The sequence below is a fragment of the Pelophylax lessonae genome (assembly GCF_965119305.1).
Source record: "Pelophylax lessonae genome assembly, chromosome: 4".
NCBI classification, from domain to species: Eukaryota; Metazoa; Chordata; class Amphibia; order Anura; family Ranidae; genus Pelophylax; species Pelophylax lessonae.
The window spans coordinates 282,471,979-282,485,622 of record NC_138771.1 but is presented as its reverse complement, the minus strand read 5'-3'; the positions used below and the strand labels follow the sequence as shown (position 1 = coordinate 282,485,622).

At 45.9% G+C, this 13,644-nt stretch overlaps 1 protein-coding gene across 1 annotated transcript in view; it reads right to left on the bottom strand.

Moving 5' to 3' along the window:
• CEP290 (centrosomal protein 290) overlaps positions 1 to 13,644 on the bottom strand; it is a 255,158-nt gene that overhangs the window by 68,147 nt on the left and 173,367 nt on the right. Inside the window, exons 37-38 of the mRNA XM_082255322.1 lie at positions 10,564 to 10,777; positions 9,043 to 9,180 (exon numbers count right to left, since the gene is read on the bottom strand). Of these exons, the coding sequence (XP_082111448.1) occupies positions 9,043 to 9,180; positions 10,564 to 10,777 (352 nt within the window). The remainder of the gene's footprint in view (positions 1 to 9,042; positions 9,181 to 10,563; positions 10,778 to 13,644) is intronic.

Sequence of the window (13,644 nt, the reverse complement as noted above, 5' to 3'; positions counted from 1 at the left end):
TGCCACCACTTCAAATCCATGAATCTGGTGTTCCAAGTGTCAAGGATTGGAACCTCCATAGGGAGTATGCAGGTGAAACCTGTCTTGTTTAAACCTAGACATCTGGGGGGGGCGTGACCGGATGTAGAGCGGACCAGACGTGCCTGCCTGGAGCTCCGGGGACCCTGACTAATCCTTCGTTTCTCTCATCCTTCACCCCGCTTCTACCTGCCGTTACCGGACCTGTGGAGGGTCGGGACACCCGTGGGCTACGTCCGACATGCCTGGGAAGGGTAAATCCGCGGCCGCCGCTGCGAAACAGAAGCCGGCCTCCCCGCCGGCGGTGCCTCCGGACGCCATCTTGGAAGGCCTGCGTGCTCTACTTACCAACATGGAGCTCCCGGCGGAATCTGTTGCTGCTCCATCTGCATCCCTCCCGGTCCAGGCAAGTGACACTGTCATGATTTTATCTGCCATTGAGCAGAGTAAGACTTCCTTATTGGCCAGGATTGATTATTTGGCGGAGGAGTGCAATCTTATCCGGGCTGACTTGGACAAGATTAGGGGGAGGCTTACGGACACTGAACAGCGTATCTCCTCGGCTGAGGACCTCACTGCCCAGCACTCTGCCTCCCTTTCCTCCCTTCAGCACACAGTTCAGCTGCTATTAGCTAAGGCGGATGATGCCGAAAACCGCCAGCGGCGGAATAATGTGCGGGTGCTGGGACTGCCTGAAGGGGCTGAGGGGGATAGGCCTGCTGATTTTGCCGAACGTTTTTTCAAGGACCTCCTGCACCTTACTGACCTGGCTCCCACCTATGTCGTTGAGAGGGCACATAGAGTCCCTACAGGCCGTGTGATCCCTGGGGCCCCCCCTCGCCCCTTCTTGGTCCGCTTCCTGAACTATCGTGACAGGGACCGTATACTGAGTGAGGCCCGCAAGCATGACACTTTGCCTTATGAAAACGCTGCAGTTCATCTATACCCTGATTTCTCTGCAGAGCTTCAGAAAAAGAGGAAGACCTTTAATGATGTGCGGCGGAGGCTCCGTGAAAAAGAAATCAAGTATTCCATGCTCTATCCCAGCCGACTCCGTGTGCAACATGCTGGCTCTGTCAAGTTTTTTGATTCTCCTGATGACGCGGACGCTTGGTTGCTCAGCCTGCGATGAGCTTCCTTGTCCCTACTCTGTTGGCCTTGCTGGCTGGACTCCCTGTTCCCCCCTCCGTCCCCCCTTTTTGAGTTGTCTTCTTGGACTGTGACTGGAGGGGACCCCCTCTCCCCGGATGCTCTCTGACTCTCCACATCAATGCCCCTGAGTAGTTTTATTTTTTTGCCCTTGTTTTTTGCTATTTTCCCCCTTTCTACATATGTGTCCCTGGAGCTGGGGCTGGTGACGGCCTCTATTGGATTTTTCCCACAAGATTGCTGTTCCTGGTCCTTGGGACTGTTGGGACCGTCGGCCAGCCTTGCCTCTGGTTAGCCCTCCGGCTACTCCCCTCCTGGCCTAGTGCCAGATGACTATTGGCTGGGCATTTTCCTAGTCGATAGTGTGTTGTTTTTTCTTCTAGGTTTTTGGGATGAAGTTGGCCTGTAGCACTGTTGCTCTCTGGCTGACAGGGGTTTCTATGTGTTTTTGTTTATTGTCTTTTCTTTTTTTTCTTTTTTGGTTTTTGGCTGCATACCCGTACTGTGTTTTACTATTCATTGTGCAATGTGCTATTTCACTGTGTGTCGCTGTCTCCTTGTGGGTCGCTGCCCGAGCGGCTTGCTTCCCTGCACTAGATACTGAGGGGTGGCGTGGTTGGTCTCTCATCTGGCCCCTGGCTCCCCCGCCACTGTTCCTATTTCTCCTGCCCCATTTTCTCTCCCAATGCTATGGCTGACCGCATTAGGGTGCTATCTTGGAACGTGCGGGGCCTAAATAGCAAGTTCAAGCGTGCTTTGCTATTCAAATATCTCCAATCCTCTAAACCACATGTGGTCTTCCTCCAGGAGACTCACCTGACGGGGAGTGCTGTATTGGCACTACGCAGGCGCTGGGTGAGTCATACCTTCCACGCCACCTACTCCACTTACGCCAGGGGGACCTCCATTTTGGTACATAGGGCCCTGCCCTGTCGTGTTGAGAGGGTTATAACGGATCCCAAGGGTCAATATGTTATCCTAGCTCTTGAGATTGCGGGTAAACTGTTTATTTTTGTCAACGTGTATGTCCACCCACCTTTTTCTAGTGCTGTGTTGTATCACATTTATGATCGCTTGGCCGAATTCTCGACCCAGCGCATCTTTGTGGCTGGGGATTTTAACGGCATCCTGGATGGTGACTTGGACACCTCGAATGCGAATCGTCAATCCTGCTCTGAGCTGTGCACCTGGGCCTCGACCTTGCAGCTCACAGAACTGTGGAGGTGGAAACACCCGCAGGATCGGTTCTATTCTCACGTGTCCTCGTCACACCACTCCGGCTCCCGTATAGATCTTGCATTCTGCTCTCCCTCAGTCCTGCCATTTGTGCTGTCGGCCGGCTACCTGCCCGCCGGTCTCTCGGATCACTCCCCGCTTGAGATTCAGCTGCGGCTGGGTGATCCGGGGGAGCGGGGTGGCTGGAGGCTGGGCTGTGGGTGGCTTCAGAATCAACGGGTGGTGGAGGGGGTGTCTGGTAAGATTGCCCAGTACTGGGAGGTTAATGATCTCACCACATCCGCCTTGGTGTGTTGGGATGCTTTCAAGGCCACTATTCGTGGTGACTATATCTCCGCTATTAAGGCTGCGCGGGTGGAGTGCGCCTCGGTGAGGACGGATTTGGAGGCAGTGGTTAAGGAGTCCGAGGCTGCGTTTGCCTTGGATCCCTCCCCTGAGGCGTACTCCTCCCTGGCCCAGGCTCGGAGGGCGTTGCACCTACATGTGTCATCGGCCGCTGAGGCGGAGGTGGGGTCGCTGCGGGCCAGGATATTCGAGTCCGGGGACAAGAACGGCAGGCTTTTGGCTAACTTGTCCGCGGACTCTAGGTTCCAGACGGTGGTCCCCGTCATACAATCTGCGGATGGCAGTGTCCTTCGGGATCCTGCTGATATTCTCCTGGAATTTCGTAATTTCTATGAACGTGTGTACCGGGCGGACCCCCCCCCGCCGGGGGGTCGGGACTTGGGGTCTCTCGGGGAGCTGGCGCTGCCCACTCTGGCCCCGGAGGACGTGGCTCTCCTGGAGGCGGACTTCACGTTGGAGGAGGTCGAGCTGGCTATTCGCTCCCTCCCCCCTGGGAAGACCCCTGGTCCCGATGGCCTGCCGGGGGATTGGTACAAGATGTATGTCTCTGAACTAGCTCCTAGGCTTTTGAAGACCTATGCATCTTGCCTTGACTTGGGAGCTCTCCCGGAGTCCATGTCTTTGGCGCACATAGTCCTTATTCATAAACCGGGGAAGGATCCTACTTTGTGCTCGGCCTACAGGCCCATTTCTCTTTTGAATTATGACCTGAAGATACTTACCAAACTGCTTGCTAACAGATTGATGAAGGTCCTTCCCTACTTGGTCAACATGGACCAGACTGGCTTCATGCCAGGCAAATCCACTGATATTAACGTACGCAGAGTGTTCACTCATTTGCAGGTCCCAGCGGAGGCTCAGAGTACACGTGTGATGGTGGCACTTGATTTAGAAAAGGCATTTGATTCGGTGGACTGGTCCTACATGATGTTAGTTCTGGAAAGGTTTGGTTTTGGCCCTGTTTTTTGTAAATGGATTGCCATGCTTTATGCTCACCCCAGTGCTCAGATTAAGTTGGGGGGGAAGCTGTCTTGTCCCTTTTCGATCGCGCGGGGCACTCGCCAGGGGTGCCCCCTCTCGCCTGCCTTGTTTTCCTTGGCTGTTGAGCCTCTGGCGGCGGCTGTTCGTGGTTCCGGGGCGGTCGGGGGGATCCGGGTGGGGTCCCTGGAGGAAAAGTTGGCGCTTTATGCTGACGATATTATCCTTTTCCTCCGGGACCCCGGCCGGTCGCTCCGTTCGGCCCTGGGTCTGTTGGCAGTCTTCACCACCTTGTCTGGCCTGCGAGTGAACTGGGACAAGTCGCTTATCCTTCCGGTGGACGCGGGGGCCCGTGCCCACGCGGACCCGTCCTTGCCCCTGTGTTGGACTGACAGGCTCAAATATCTGGGCATAGTGATATCCCCTGACATTCGAGACTTTTGTGATCTTAATTTATCTCCCTTGTTGTTGAAATTCGGGACCAAGCTGCGCTCCTGGGCTAATCTCCCCTTGACCCTGATTGGCCGCATTAACCTGGTCAAGATGAAGCTGTTGCCCCCTCTCCTATATGTGCTTCGTCACTCCCCTGTCTGGATACCGAGGGCCGTTTTTCGTCGGCTCCACTCTCGCATCCTTACTTTTATCTGGAATTCTCGCCCTCCTAGACTTCGACTGACGATCCTACAGCGACCCTGGACTCGGGGGGGACTGGCGTGTCCGGATTTTTTCCGTTACTTCGTGGCGGGACTTTTGACGCATGCTCACAACTGGCTGATCTCGGATGCCTCCAATGCTGCGGTAGCCCTGGAGGCGGGCCTGCTGGGCTCATATGAGGCTTTACGTAACTTGTTGCTGCGTGGACCGAGGGCCCCGTACCCTGTCACTGTCTCGATGTTGGCAGTGATTAGGGCATGGAAGTTGCAATCGCCCTACATTCGGTTGGGACCTGGTCGGCGTTCCCCGAATTCCCCCCTATGGATGAATCCGGAGTTACCGGAGTTTTTCTCCATCCCGGATCCCTCCGTGTGGGCCTCCAAGGGCATTCTGTCTCTCTCTCACATCTGTCGGGGGGAGGAGCTTGCGTCGTTCGACCAACTGAAGGCCGATTTCTCCCTACCCAATTCCCACTTTTTCAGGTACCTGCAGCTCCGCCATGCCTTCCACAAACAGTTCGGTAATTTTTCTTGCGACTTCACGCTAGCTGACTTAGAGGCCATTCTCCGAAACGAGACCTTAAAAAAACCACTCTCCACTATCTATGGTACCCTGCTCCCCAGTGTGCACTCGGGGCTGGAGGTCCTGCAGGCCTTCTGGGTGGCAGAGGTTCCCGGCCTTGATGCGGAGGACTGGGAGGACGTCTGGGACTACCCGTTCCGTCACCTGGTGGCCGCCAGGGACCGCCTTGTGCAGTTTAAAATCCTTCATCGGTTTCATCTAACCCCGACCCGACTGCACAGGGCCTTCCCTGATACGCCTGCGGTCTGCTGGCGCTGCGGAGCGCCGGACGCCGCGTATACACACATGGTTTGGCATTGCCCACCCCTGGTAGAGTACTGGACCCGGATTCTGGACTTTGTTGCTCGAGTGACCACCATCCGCGTGCCTCTGAAGCTGGAGTATTGTATTCTGGGACTTGTGAATGATCTGGCCCACTCTGTGGCGTCTCGCACTCTTTTGGGACTTCTGTTGTTCTACGCTAGGAAAATGGTGGTGCTCCACTGGCGGAAGCCTGCTGCACCCACCGTTTCCTCGTGGAAATCTCTTGTGAACTCAGTAATCCCACTCTACAAAGCAACCTATGCTAATAGGGGTTGCCCGCAAAAATTCTCAAAGGTGTGGGACATTTGGTTGGAGTCTGATGATACTACCAATGATGCGGGGGGCCCTGCTGTATCGACTTAGGACCCTTACTTGTATTTGTTATTGCTAATTGTTTCCCCTACGTGCAGTGGACTCTGTTCCGATCTTCTTCTCTATTGATCTGATGGACCTTCACGCAGTGAACGGATTGCTCCTGTCACCGGGCTCCTTGTGCGTTGAACACCCTTATGAAGTAGCAGTTGGGTGCAGCCTTGTTTGGGGTTGTTTTTGCCTTTTTGTTGCTGTGTATTTTTATTTTATTTTATTTTGTTCTTTTTTGTCTTGTTGTTGAGCCAGGGAATGCCCAATGGCTGTGTTTTTTTTTTGTATGTTGTTCTTTTTGAAACAAATAAAAAGAATTTTCAAAAAAAAAAAAAAACCTAGACATCTAAGGTTTGGTTCTTCTCTTTGCTATTGACATATGTGGCGTCATCATTCCAAGATCAAAAAAGAGCCCTCTAAGACCCCCATAAAGAAATGTGTGCATTCCTATTAGTCCTGACGAGAATACAAAAAAAAGGTTTAAATTGGAATAGGCTGTAACTTTTACATGACTGTATATGATGCAGTCTGTTAACAGCATCAATAGATCAGTTTCTGTTTTTCTGACCCCCATTGATTCTTACTTTAGCCTTGTGAGTGTTGTTATTTTTAAATCTCATCGGACTCAAGTGAAAAGAACGGTCACATTTTTTTAATAAATAGTTTATCCTTTTATGTGTTAGCTTTGTAAATTGAGCCTATAGTGTGATGAGACTTTTGGTTCTACAGACACAGGGGATATGTAAGCATTACATTAGGCCAGGCACATCAAAAAACTGTTTTATATGTTTTTTTTTTTTAAAGGTACCATGCAGCCTCTTTGTTCCTTCTCTAAAGGGTTAAAAAAGGTAAAACGTATAATGCACTCCCAGCTCATATAGAATTCCCCTTAAAGACTTTAGCTCTCTCAATTTTAAGCCAATGTTATATAAGGATCTTTACTAGCCACATGAGATCATAAGGGGGGGGGGGGGAGAGGGAGGGAGGGAGAGAGAGAGAAAAGTTGGGAGAGACAGAGGGTCAACCTTATGAAACAGAGAAATTGAGACAGAAAGATTTGATTGGTCAGTTTAAAGGATAAGTTCACCTTTGGAACATGCCACATGTTCCAGCCCCTGAAGCCTCTCCACCCCAGATCCCCCCATCCCGGGACAGTAGACAGGGGGATCTTCTTTCTCAATCTTCTTCTCATTTTAAAAACAGTACAGCCACAACATTCATTTTCAGAGTTCTGTTTGTTTAGGCATCATCCAGGTTCTGAGTGCTGCAGTACTTAGTTTCAGCACGTGGCACTGTTATTTTGCTGGTGCTGTCAAATTGGAGCTATCTCCTCCCCCACATGGGCAGCACAGTTCTGGTTCCAGATAGAGGCATAGCTACAGCGCAGCAGAGTGAACTGACATAAAGTAAAGCACTGATCGGAAATTGGACAGTTCAGCAGGAATTTTGATCTGTGTACTGCTGTCTGTTCAACAGAGGCCGTTCTAATGACCAGTCAATAATGGGTCATGCTAAAAATCCAGCATTCGGTTTGTGTTTGCAGCCAGTAGCTGCAGCACTGATCGGTGTATTCTGAATGACTGGAAGGGGTGGAGGCAGTGGGGTGTCAGAATACAACACAACAGCGGGAAGAATTCCTGCATCACACATCATTGTGTTAATGCAGGCATCTGTCATTTTTTTTTTTCGTTCAACCCGCTGGTCGAATGAAATAAAACTGAACATGTATACCCTGCTTAACCACTGAGCACTTATGAAAGATTTAAAGGGGAACTGTGGGCAAAATTAAAAACGAAAAACATATGACAGTCTGTTAATATCATTTACACAGTGGTCTTTGTTTCTGAGTCCCCCTTTTACATCTTTAATAAGTTTTATAATCTGATGATCTGACCAGTAAATCTGTCATAACAATTTTCTTTAAAGGATAAGTTAACCCACATGCCCGATCCCTCCTCCCTGTTACAGGGGGTGGGGATCTTCTCCCTGCAGCTGCTGTCACAATTTACATCCACATGGCTGCATCATTTATTTACTGTTTCCTGTGAACAGATAGACTACAAGTACCGGCAGCCATTGCGGCTGACGGCTTGTAGATCTCAATGAACTACAAGGGTGCTGGTAAGCGCTCTGGTAGTTCATTGACTCTTCCTGCTCTCAGGCAACTGCCTGCTTGTATGGGCAGACAGCCATCCTAAAAGTCTGCTGGAGCCTAAGATTGCGCCCGTAATCTACTGATTTGCTCCCGCTAACACTAACAATGGGGTGAATTTTGCTTCCACTGACATCAAAAAAATTTTCTCCCAGAGACACCAGTTGATGGGACATATATGTCTCCGGCATCCACCGACTATAGAATCTATTTTTGTACCCACTAAGCAACAATGTAAGGAGTATAATGTTGCTTTCTCCTGCCAAATGGCCTTCTGCATTTTGACTGTATATACTATATAAATCTTATCCTAGTATGTTATTGTCCTAATATTTGCTGGCTACTATACGCCACCCTGACTATTTTTTTTTTTTTAGCAGGGTAGGACAAAGTGTTAGCTTTCAGTCTGTTGTGCAAAAAAAAAAAAAAAAAAAAGGTTGTTGGGGAGATTTTATTTTTTTAAAAATATTTATTTTTACATAGTTACATAGTAGCTGAGGTTGAGTAAAGACAACAGTCCATCCAGTTCAACCCGTGTAGGTGTGTATTGACGTATTCATGTCCCATAACCCTGAATGTTGTGATCTTTGAGATGCACGTCCAAGAGTCTTTTAAAAGTAGCCATACTCCTCGCAGTTACCACCATTTGTGGAAGAGAGTTCCACAATCTTATTGCCCTCACAGTAAAAAAAAACCCTTACGTAGCCTAAGGTTTAACCACCTCTCCTCTAATCTCATTGTGTGGCCATGTGTCCTCTTACACTCCTTGAGACTAAATTATTTTTTTCTTATGCTGAGATCACCATTGAGGTATTTGTAATGAGGTATTTTGTTCTGAAGTGTACACATCTTAATATTGGTCACTGAATCTCCCAGGCAGGAATTTTCCCAGCGGGTATAGAGACACAAAAACCTGACAGAGGCTTCCATATTCTATGTAAAACTAGAAAAAGTTTTGGCTGCAGATAAACTTTAAATAAATCACACTATTCTGAATTAGCTATTTAAGGAAAGGTTACACTTTGCAAGTCTAACTAGAGACTTCATAGACTGTGGCTATATTATTTGTGTCAGAACCTCAAAACAGATTATAAAATCAAGTTCCTTATGCAGTTTTTGAGCTGTCCAGAAATAGAGCAGTAATATGTAATTCATACTTGCACATTAACATTAATTCCAGAAGTAGCATTCCAGGCTATATCCCTGACCATTCATGCATGGTGTAGCTGGAAATATGTAAAATAAAATGTCACCATTCTCACCTTTAAATCTTTGGTCTGTCTGTCAACAATCTGCTGAATGTTTAAATTTTCCTCCTTTTGTGCTGCAGCGGAAATAATCTGCTGTTCAGCATGAGCAGTCATTTCTGCCCGAAGAGCTAGCAGAGCTTTGCTTAAAGCCTGGAAAAAAGATAATACAACACAGTTGCACAACTGTCCAATACACTTAATAAATCCAAACGTTCTAAAGTTTAAAAGGAGATAATTTAACAAGCATAGTAGCCAAATGTAAAAAAAAAAAAACACAATATTCACCCAATTAATGGGAGACAAAAACAAAGAACCTAATCTAACTTATCTTAACCCAAAATTTAAAAAAATCATTATGTCCGTCAACGTTGCAGTGTCTCTCTTAGGCCTTTCTGCAAGCCTTCTTTATAATATATTTTTTTTAATCTGGTGAACATGCCTTCCTTGGACCTTTAGAAGCTTTGCTTCTAGGGAAAAAAAAGCTAATTTTAATACATGTTGTTTCTCCTAGGGTTAAAAAAACTCACTCCCATTTGGGTCTATTTATAAGCAACCATGTTTAACTTAGGATGAGTGCTCCTACTGCAGAGCTTGCTCCTTTCAGCCCCTTGGCTTGCCATTCAACAGTTGTCATGTCATTGCTTGCAGACGTGCATCAGATATGACATGGCACAGCCATGGGTCTGCAACCTGAAAAAGGCAGAGGGAGTGACTAGCCACAGCTAAAAAAGAAAGATAACAAACAGAGATAAAGAGATTGTGCAATTAAAATTATTATTTTTCACAATCTCCAAAAATCTGGAAAGCTTAAACATATTTTAAAAACATGATCCTACTTAATTCCTCATTGTAGATGCTTTACTTAGTAACACGATTTAGTCATAAGCAGATATGCGGTCAATCTGCCACTCTGAATAGAGGGATATATGTAGAGACACTGGTGTCACTGGAAGGTTCCACTCCACTGTACACTCTGGTGTACAAGAAGGGGCAATGACATTTTTTTTCTTAAGCGTTACCACTTCTGTCAATAGAAACTTACCCAGGTCAGGATAAAAATATTTAGTAGCAGATATAGAAGAATGCTGGCTACTGAGCAATAAGCGTATTACATGTAAGAATGGAAAGAACAAAAAAAAAAAAAAAAAACTATTTAACCCTTAAAAATACCACTGAAAAACTAAAATGAACAGTTACATCCCATAAGAACAAAGTCAGTCATTAAAGAGGGGATATATTTTAGGAATGCATAATATAAGATGCATGATTTCAAAAAGAAAAAAGCAACAATATTTGGATGTGGGAAATATATAAAGTTGGAGATAATAGTAATGGTGTTATGTACTCAAGACAATCACCATGTGACATTATAATGAAAACTGTATTGGCAAGACCAGAGTAAAAAGTGCTTGCTGTGCTAGCTCAACCACAAATAGAAAAGATTTTACTTTATTCCAAATACTGTATTGCTCTTCAGCATCATAGTTTGTTTTGATGGAGTGAACATTTAGTATAATAAAACAAGAGAAATACCTTCTGCTGCTTTTCCTTGTGGGATACTTGGTTCTTCAAGCGTTCCACAAGATTCTTCATTGTTGCAGTTGGAGCTCTGGCGTTTGCCTCTTTTTGGGCTTCAAGTTCAGTATTCAAGTAATTAATTTCCTTTTCCATCTCAGACACCCGTGCTCTTAGTGCCTCAGCTTCACTCTTATGTTTTTTGATCTCCATAATGTAATTCTCTTCAAGCCTAGTTCAAAAGAGCATAATGAAAATCAGGGAGTACATTTATGTAAGCTAGCATTGCTTGAACAATGAAAGCTGGTCTGCTGTAAGCCTTGCATGTGTAGCACATTCACAAAAAAGCAATGCATTTCAATTAAAAGAGACACCATAACTTTGCCCATTAATATAGAACTATTGGCTTCCATTAACATTTTTTTTTAAAGAATGATGTGTCTGTTTGTGCTGTAGCACTTAGCTATAAGTATATCTGCGCAAACAGTTTTCTCTTTCATACAGAAGCCTACAGGTGTATCTAAAAAAATGTGATCATCATCACAAAGTTAATTTATTTCAGTAAATCAGTTCAAAAAGTAAAACTCATATATTATATAGTTTCTTTACACACAGAGTAATATATTTCATGCATCTCTCTTTTACATTTAATGATTATGGTTTATAGCTAGTGAAAACCAAAAATTAAAACGCCATTTTTTTGGGAAAAATTTCAAAAAAAAATCACATTTCACTGCATTAAAAAAAAAAAAACTAAACAGTAAAGTTAGCCCATTTTTTTTTGTATATTGTGAAAGATGATGTCACGCCAAGTAAGCAGATACCCAACATGTTATGGTTTAAAATTGCGCACACCCGTGGAATGGCGACAAACTACGGTCAATAGAAATCTCAATAGGCGACACTTTGAAATTTTTTAACGGTTACCAGTTTAGAGTTGGAGTGTAGCTCTTTTTCTTTAATTATTGCTCATGCTCTGGCAATTGCGGCGATACCTCACATGTGTGGTTTGAACAGTGATTTCATTTGCGGCTCAACTTCCATATACATTTTCTTACGTGCGCGAGCTAACGGCGACGGGGGCGGCTAAAATAATTTTTTTCCTATTTATTTATTTATTTTTTTTAACTTTATCACGGGTTTAAAAAAAAAAAAAAAACTGATCACTTTTATTGCTGTCACAAGCAATGTAAACATCCCTTGTGACAGCAATATGCAGTGACCCTAGACCCCTTCACTACCCTTCCATGTATTCAAAACGCCGAAAACTGCATTTTTGAATACATTAATTTTTTGAATCTGCCGCCTTTAGCAGCAGAGTAACCCGGACGTGATGAATTCAGCTTAGATCGGGACTCCATCCTGCCGGTGGACGTGCCGGCTGGGTGCTCAGATCTCCCGGTGGGACGGGAGACCCGGGCAAAGCCGCGGAAGGCGGCGGAAGGGGGGGGGACATCCCTTCCCGCTCGCCCGGGTAACGATCGAGCGGCATCATCCCGGTATAACCCTGCAAAGTCAGCCGATGTACCCATACGTCACTTTGCGGTAACTGGTTAATGGGGAAGACTGCTGACTTGACAGTTGCCTAGAAGACAGTCACTGACACCCTCCACAAGGAGGATAAGTCACAAAAGGTCATTGCTAAAGAAGCGGACTGTTCACAGAGAGCCAAACTCAAGCATATTAATGGTAGTTGTGTGGAAGTAAAAAGTGTGGTAGAAAAAGGTGCACAAGCAACTGCAATAACCAAAGCCATGAGGGGATTGTGAAGCAAAGGCCATTCAAGAATATGGGGAAGATTCACAAGGAGTGGGCTATGGCTGGTGTCAGCGCTTTAAGAGCCACCACACACAGACATATCCAGGACATAGGCTAGCACAGCCCTCTATCAGGAAATTCTAGAGCACTTCATGCCTCCCTCTGCTGACCAGCTTTATGGAGATGCTGATTTAGTTTTCCAGCAGGACTTGGCACCTGCCCACACTGCCAAAAGTACCAATACCTGGTTTAATGATCATAGTATCACTGTGTTTGACTGGCCAGCAAACTCCCCTGACCTAAATCCCATAGAGAATAAGTGGGGTATTGTCAAGAGGAAGACGAGAGACCCCAGACCCAACAATGCAGACGAGCTAATGGCCACTATCAAAGCAACCTGGGCTTCTATAACACCTAAGCAGTACCACAGGCTGATCGCCTCCATGCCACGCCACATTGATGCAGTAATTCATGCAAAAGGAGCCCCGACAAAGTGTTGAGTGCATACAATACTATACATGAACATACTTTTGAGCAAGCCAACATTCATGTATTAAAAATCCTTTTTTTTTTTTTTTTTTATTGGTCTTCTGTAATGTTCCAATTTTCTGAGAAACTGAGTTTTTGTTTTTTACTAGCTGTAAGCCATAATCATCAAAATTTAAAGAAAAAAATTCTTGAAATAGATCACTCTGTGTGTAATAAAGTTATAGAATTTTCACTTTTTGAATAGAATTTCTGAAATAAATTAACTTTTTGATAAATTTCTACTGTTTTGAGAAGCACCTGTATAGTTGTACTTAAAAGTATAACTAAAGGCCAAATTTTTTTTGTTTTGGATAGAGTGGAGAGGGATTAGGCTGGCCATAGACGGAGCAGATTTTTTTTCTGCAAAGACAGGGTTGACAAGGGAATCCCTCCCGCTGAGCCATTGAATTCTCAGGGCAGGGGGCAGATAAAGCAGTCCTCACTGGGACAGCACAGTGATTATTGCTAACAGTTTGGGTACATTTAGCCTGCCCATACACGGTGCGAATCTTGGCTGGTTCCTGCTGAACCGGACAAGATTTGAACAGTCTATGGCCGGCCTTAGTCTATTGCTGCCTGTGCCCCCATTGAGGAGAGTAATCCTCTCCTTTTGTCCTGTTTACCATTATCATTGAAAGTGAAAGTAAAAGAAACCCCACATTTTGGGTTGTCCCCAGAAAAATAATAGAAGGGAACTCTTTCAATAGGGACACTAGTTCTTGTCATCTGGGGGTCCCCAATGTATTCCATAAATTTTCAGGGATTTCCTCTCACTTCCTGTTTGGCTAAGGGACAGGCAGTGAAGGGAAATCT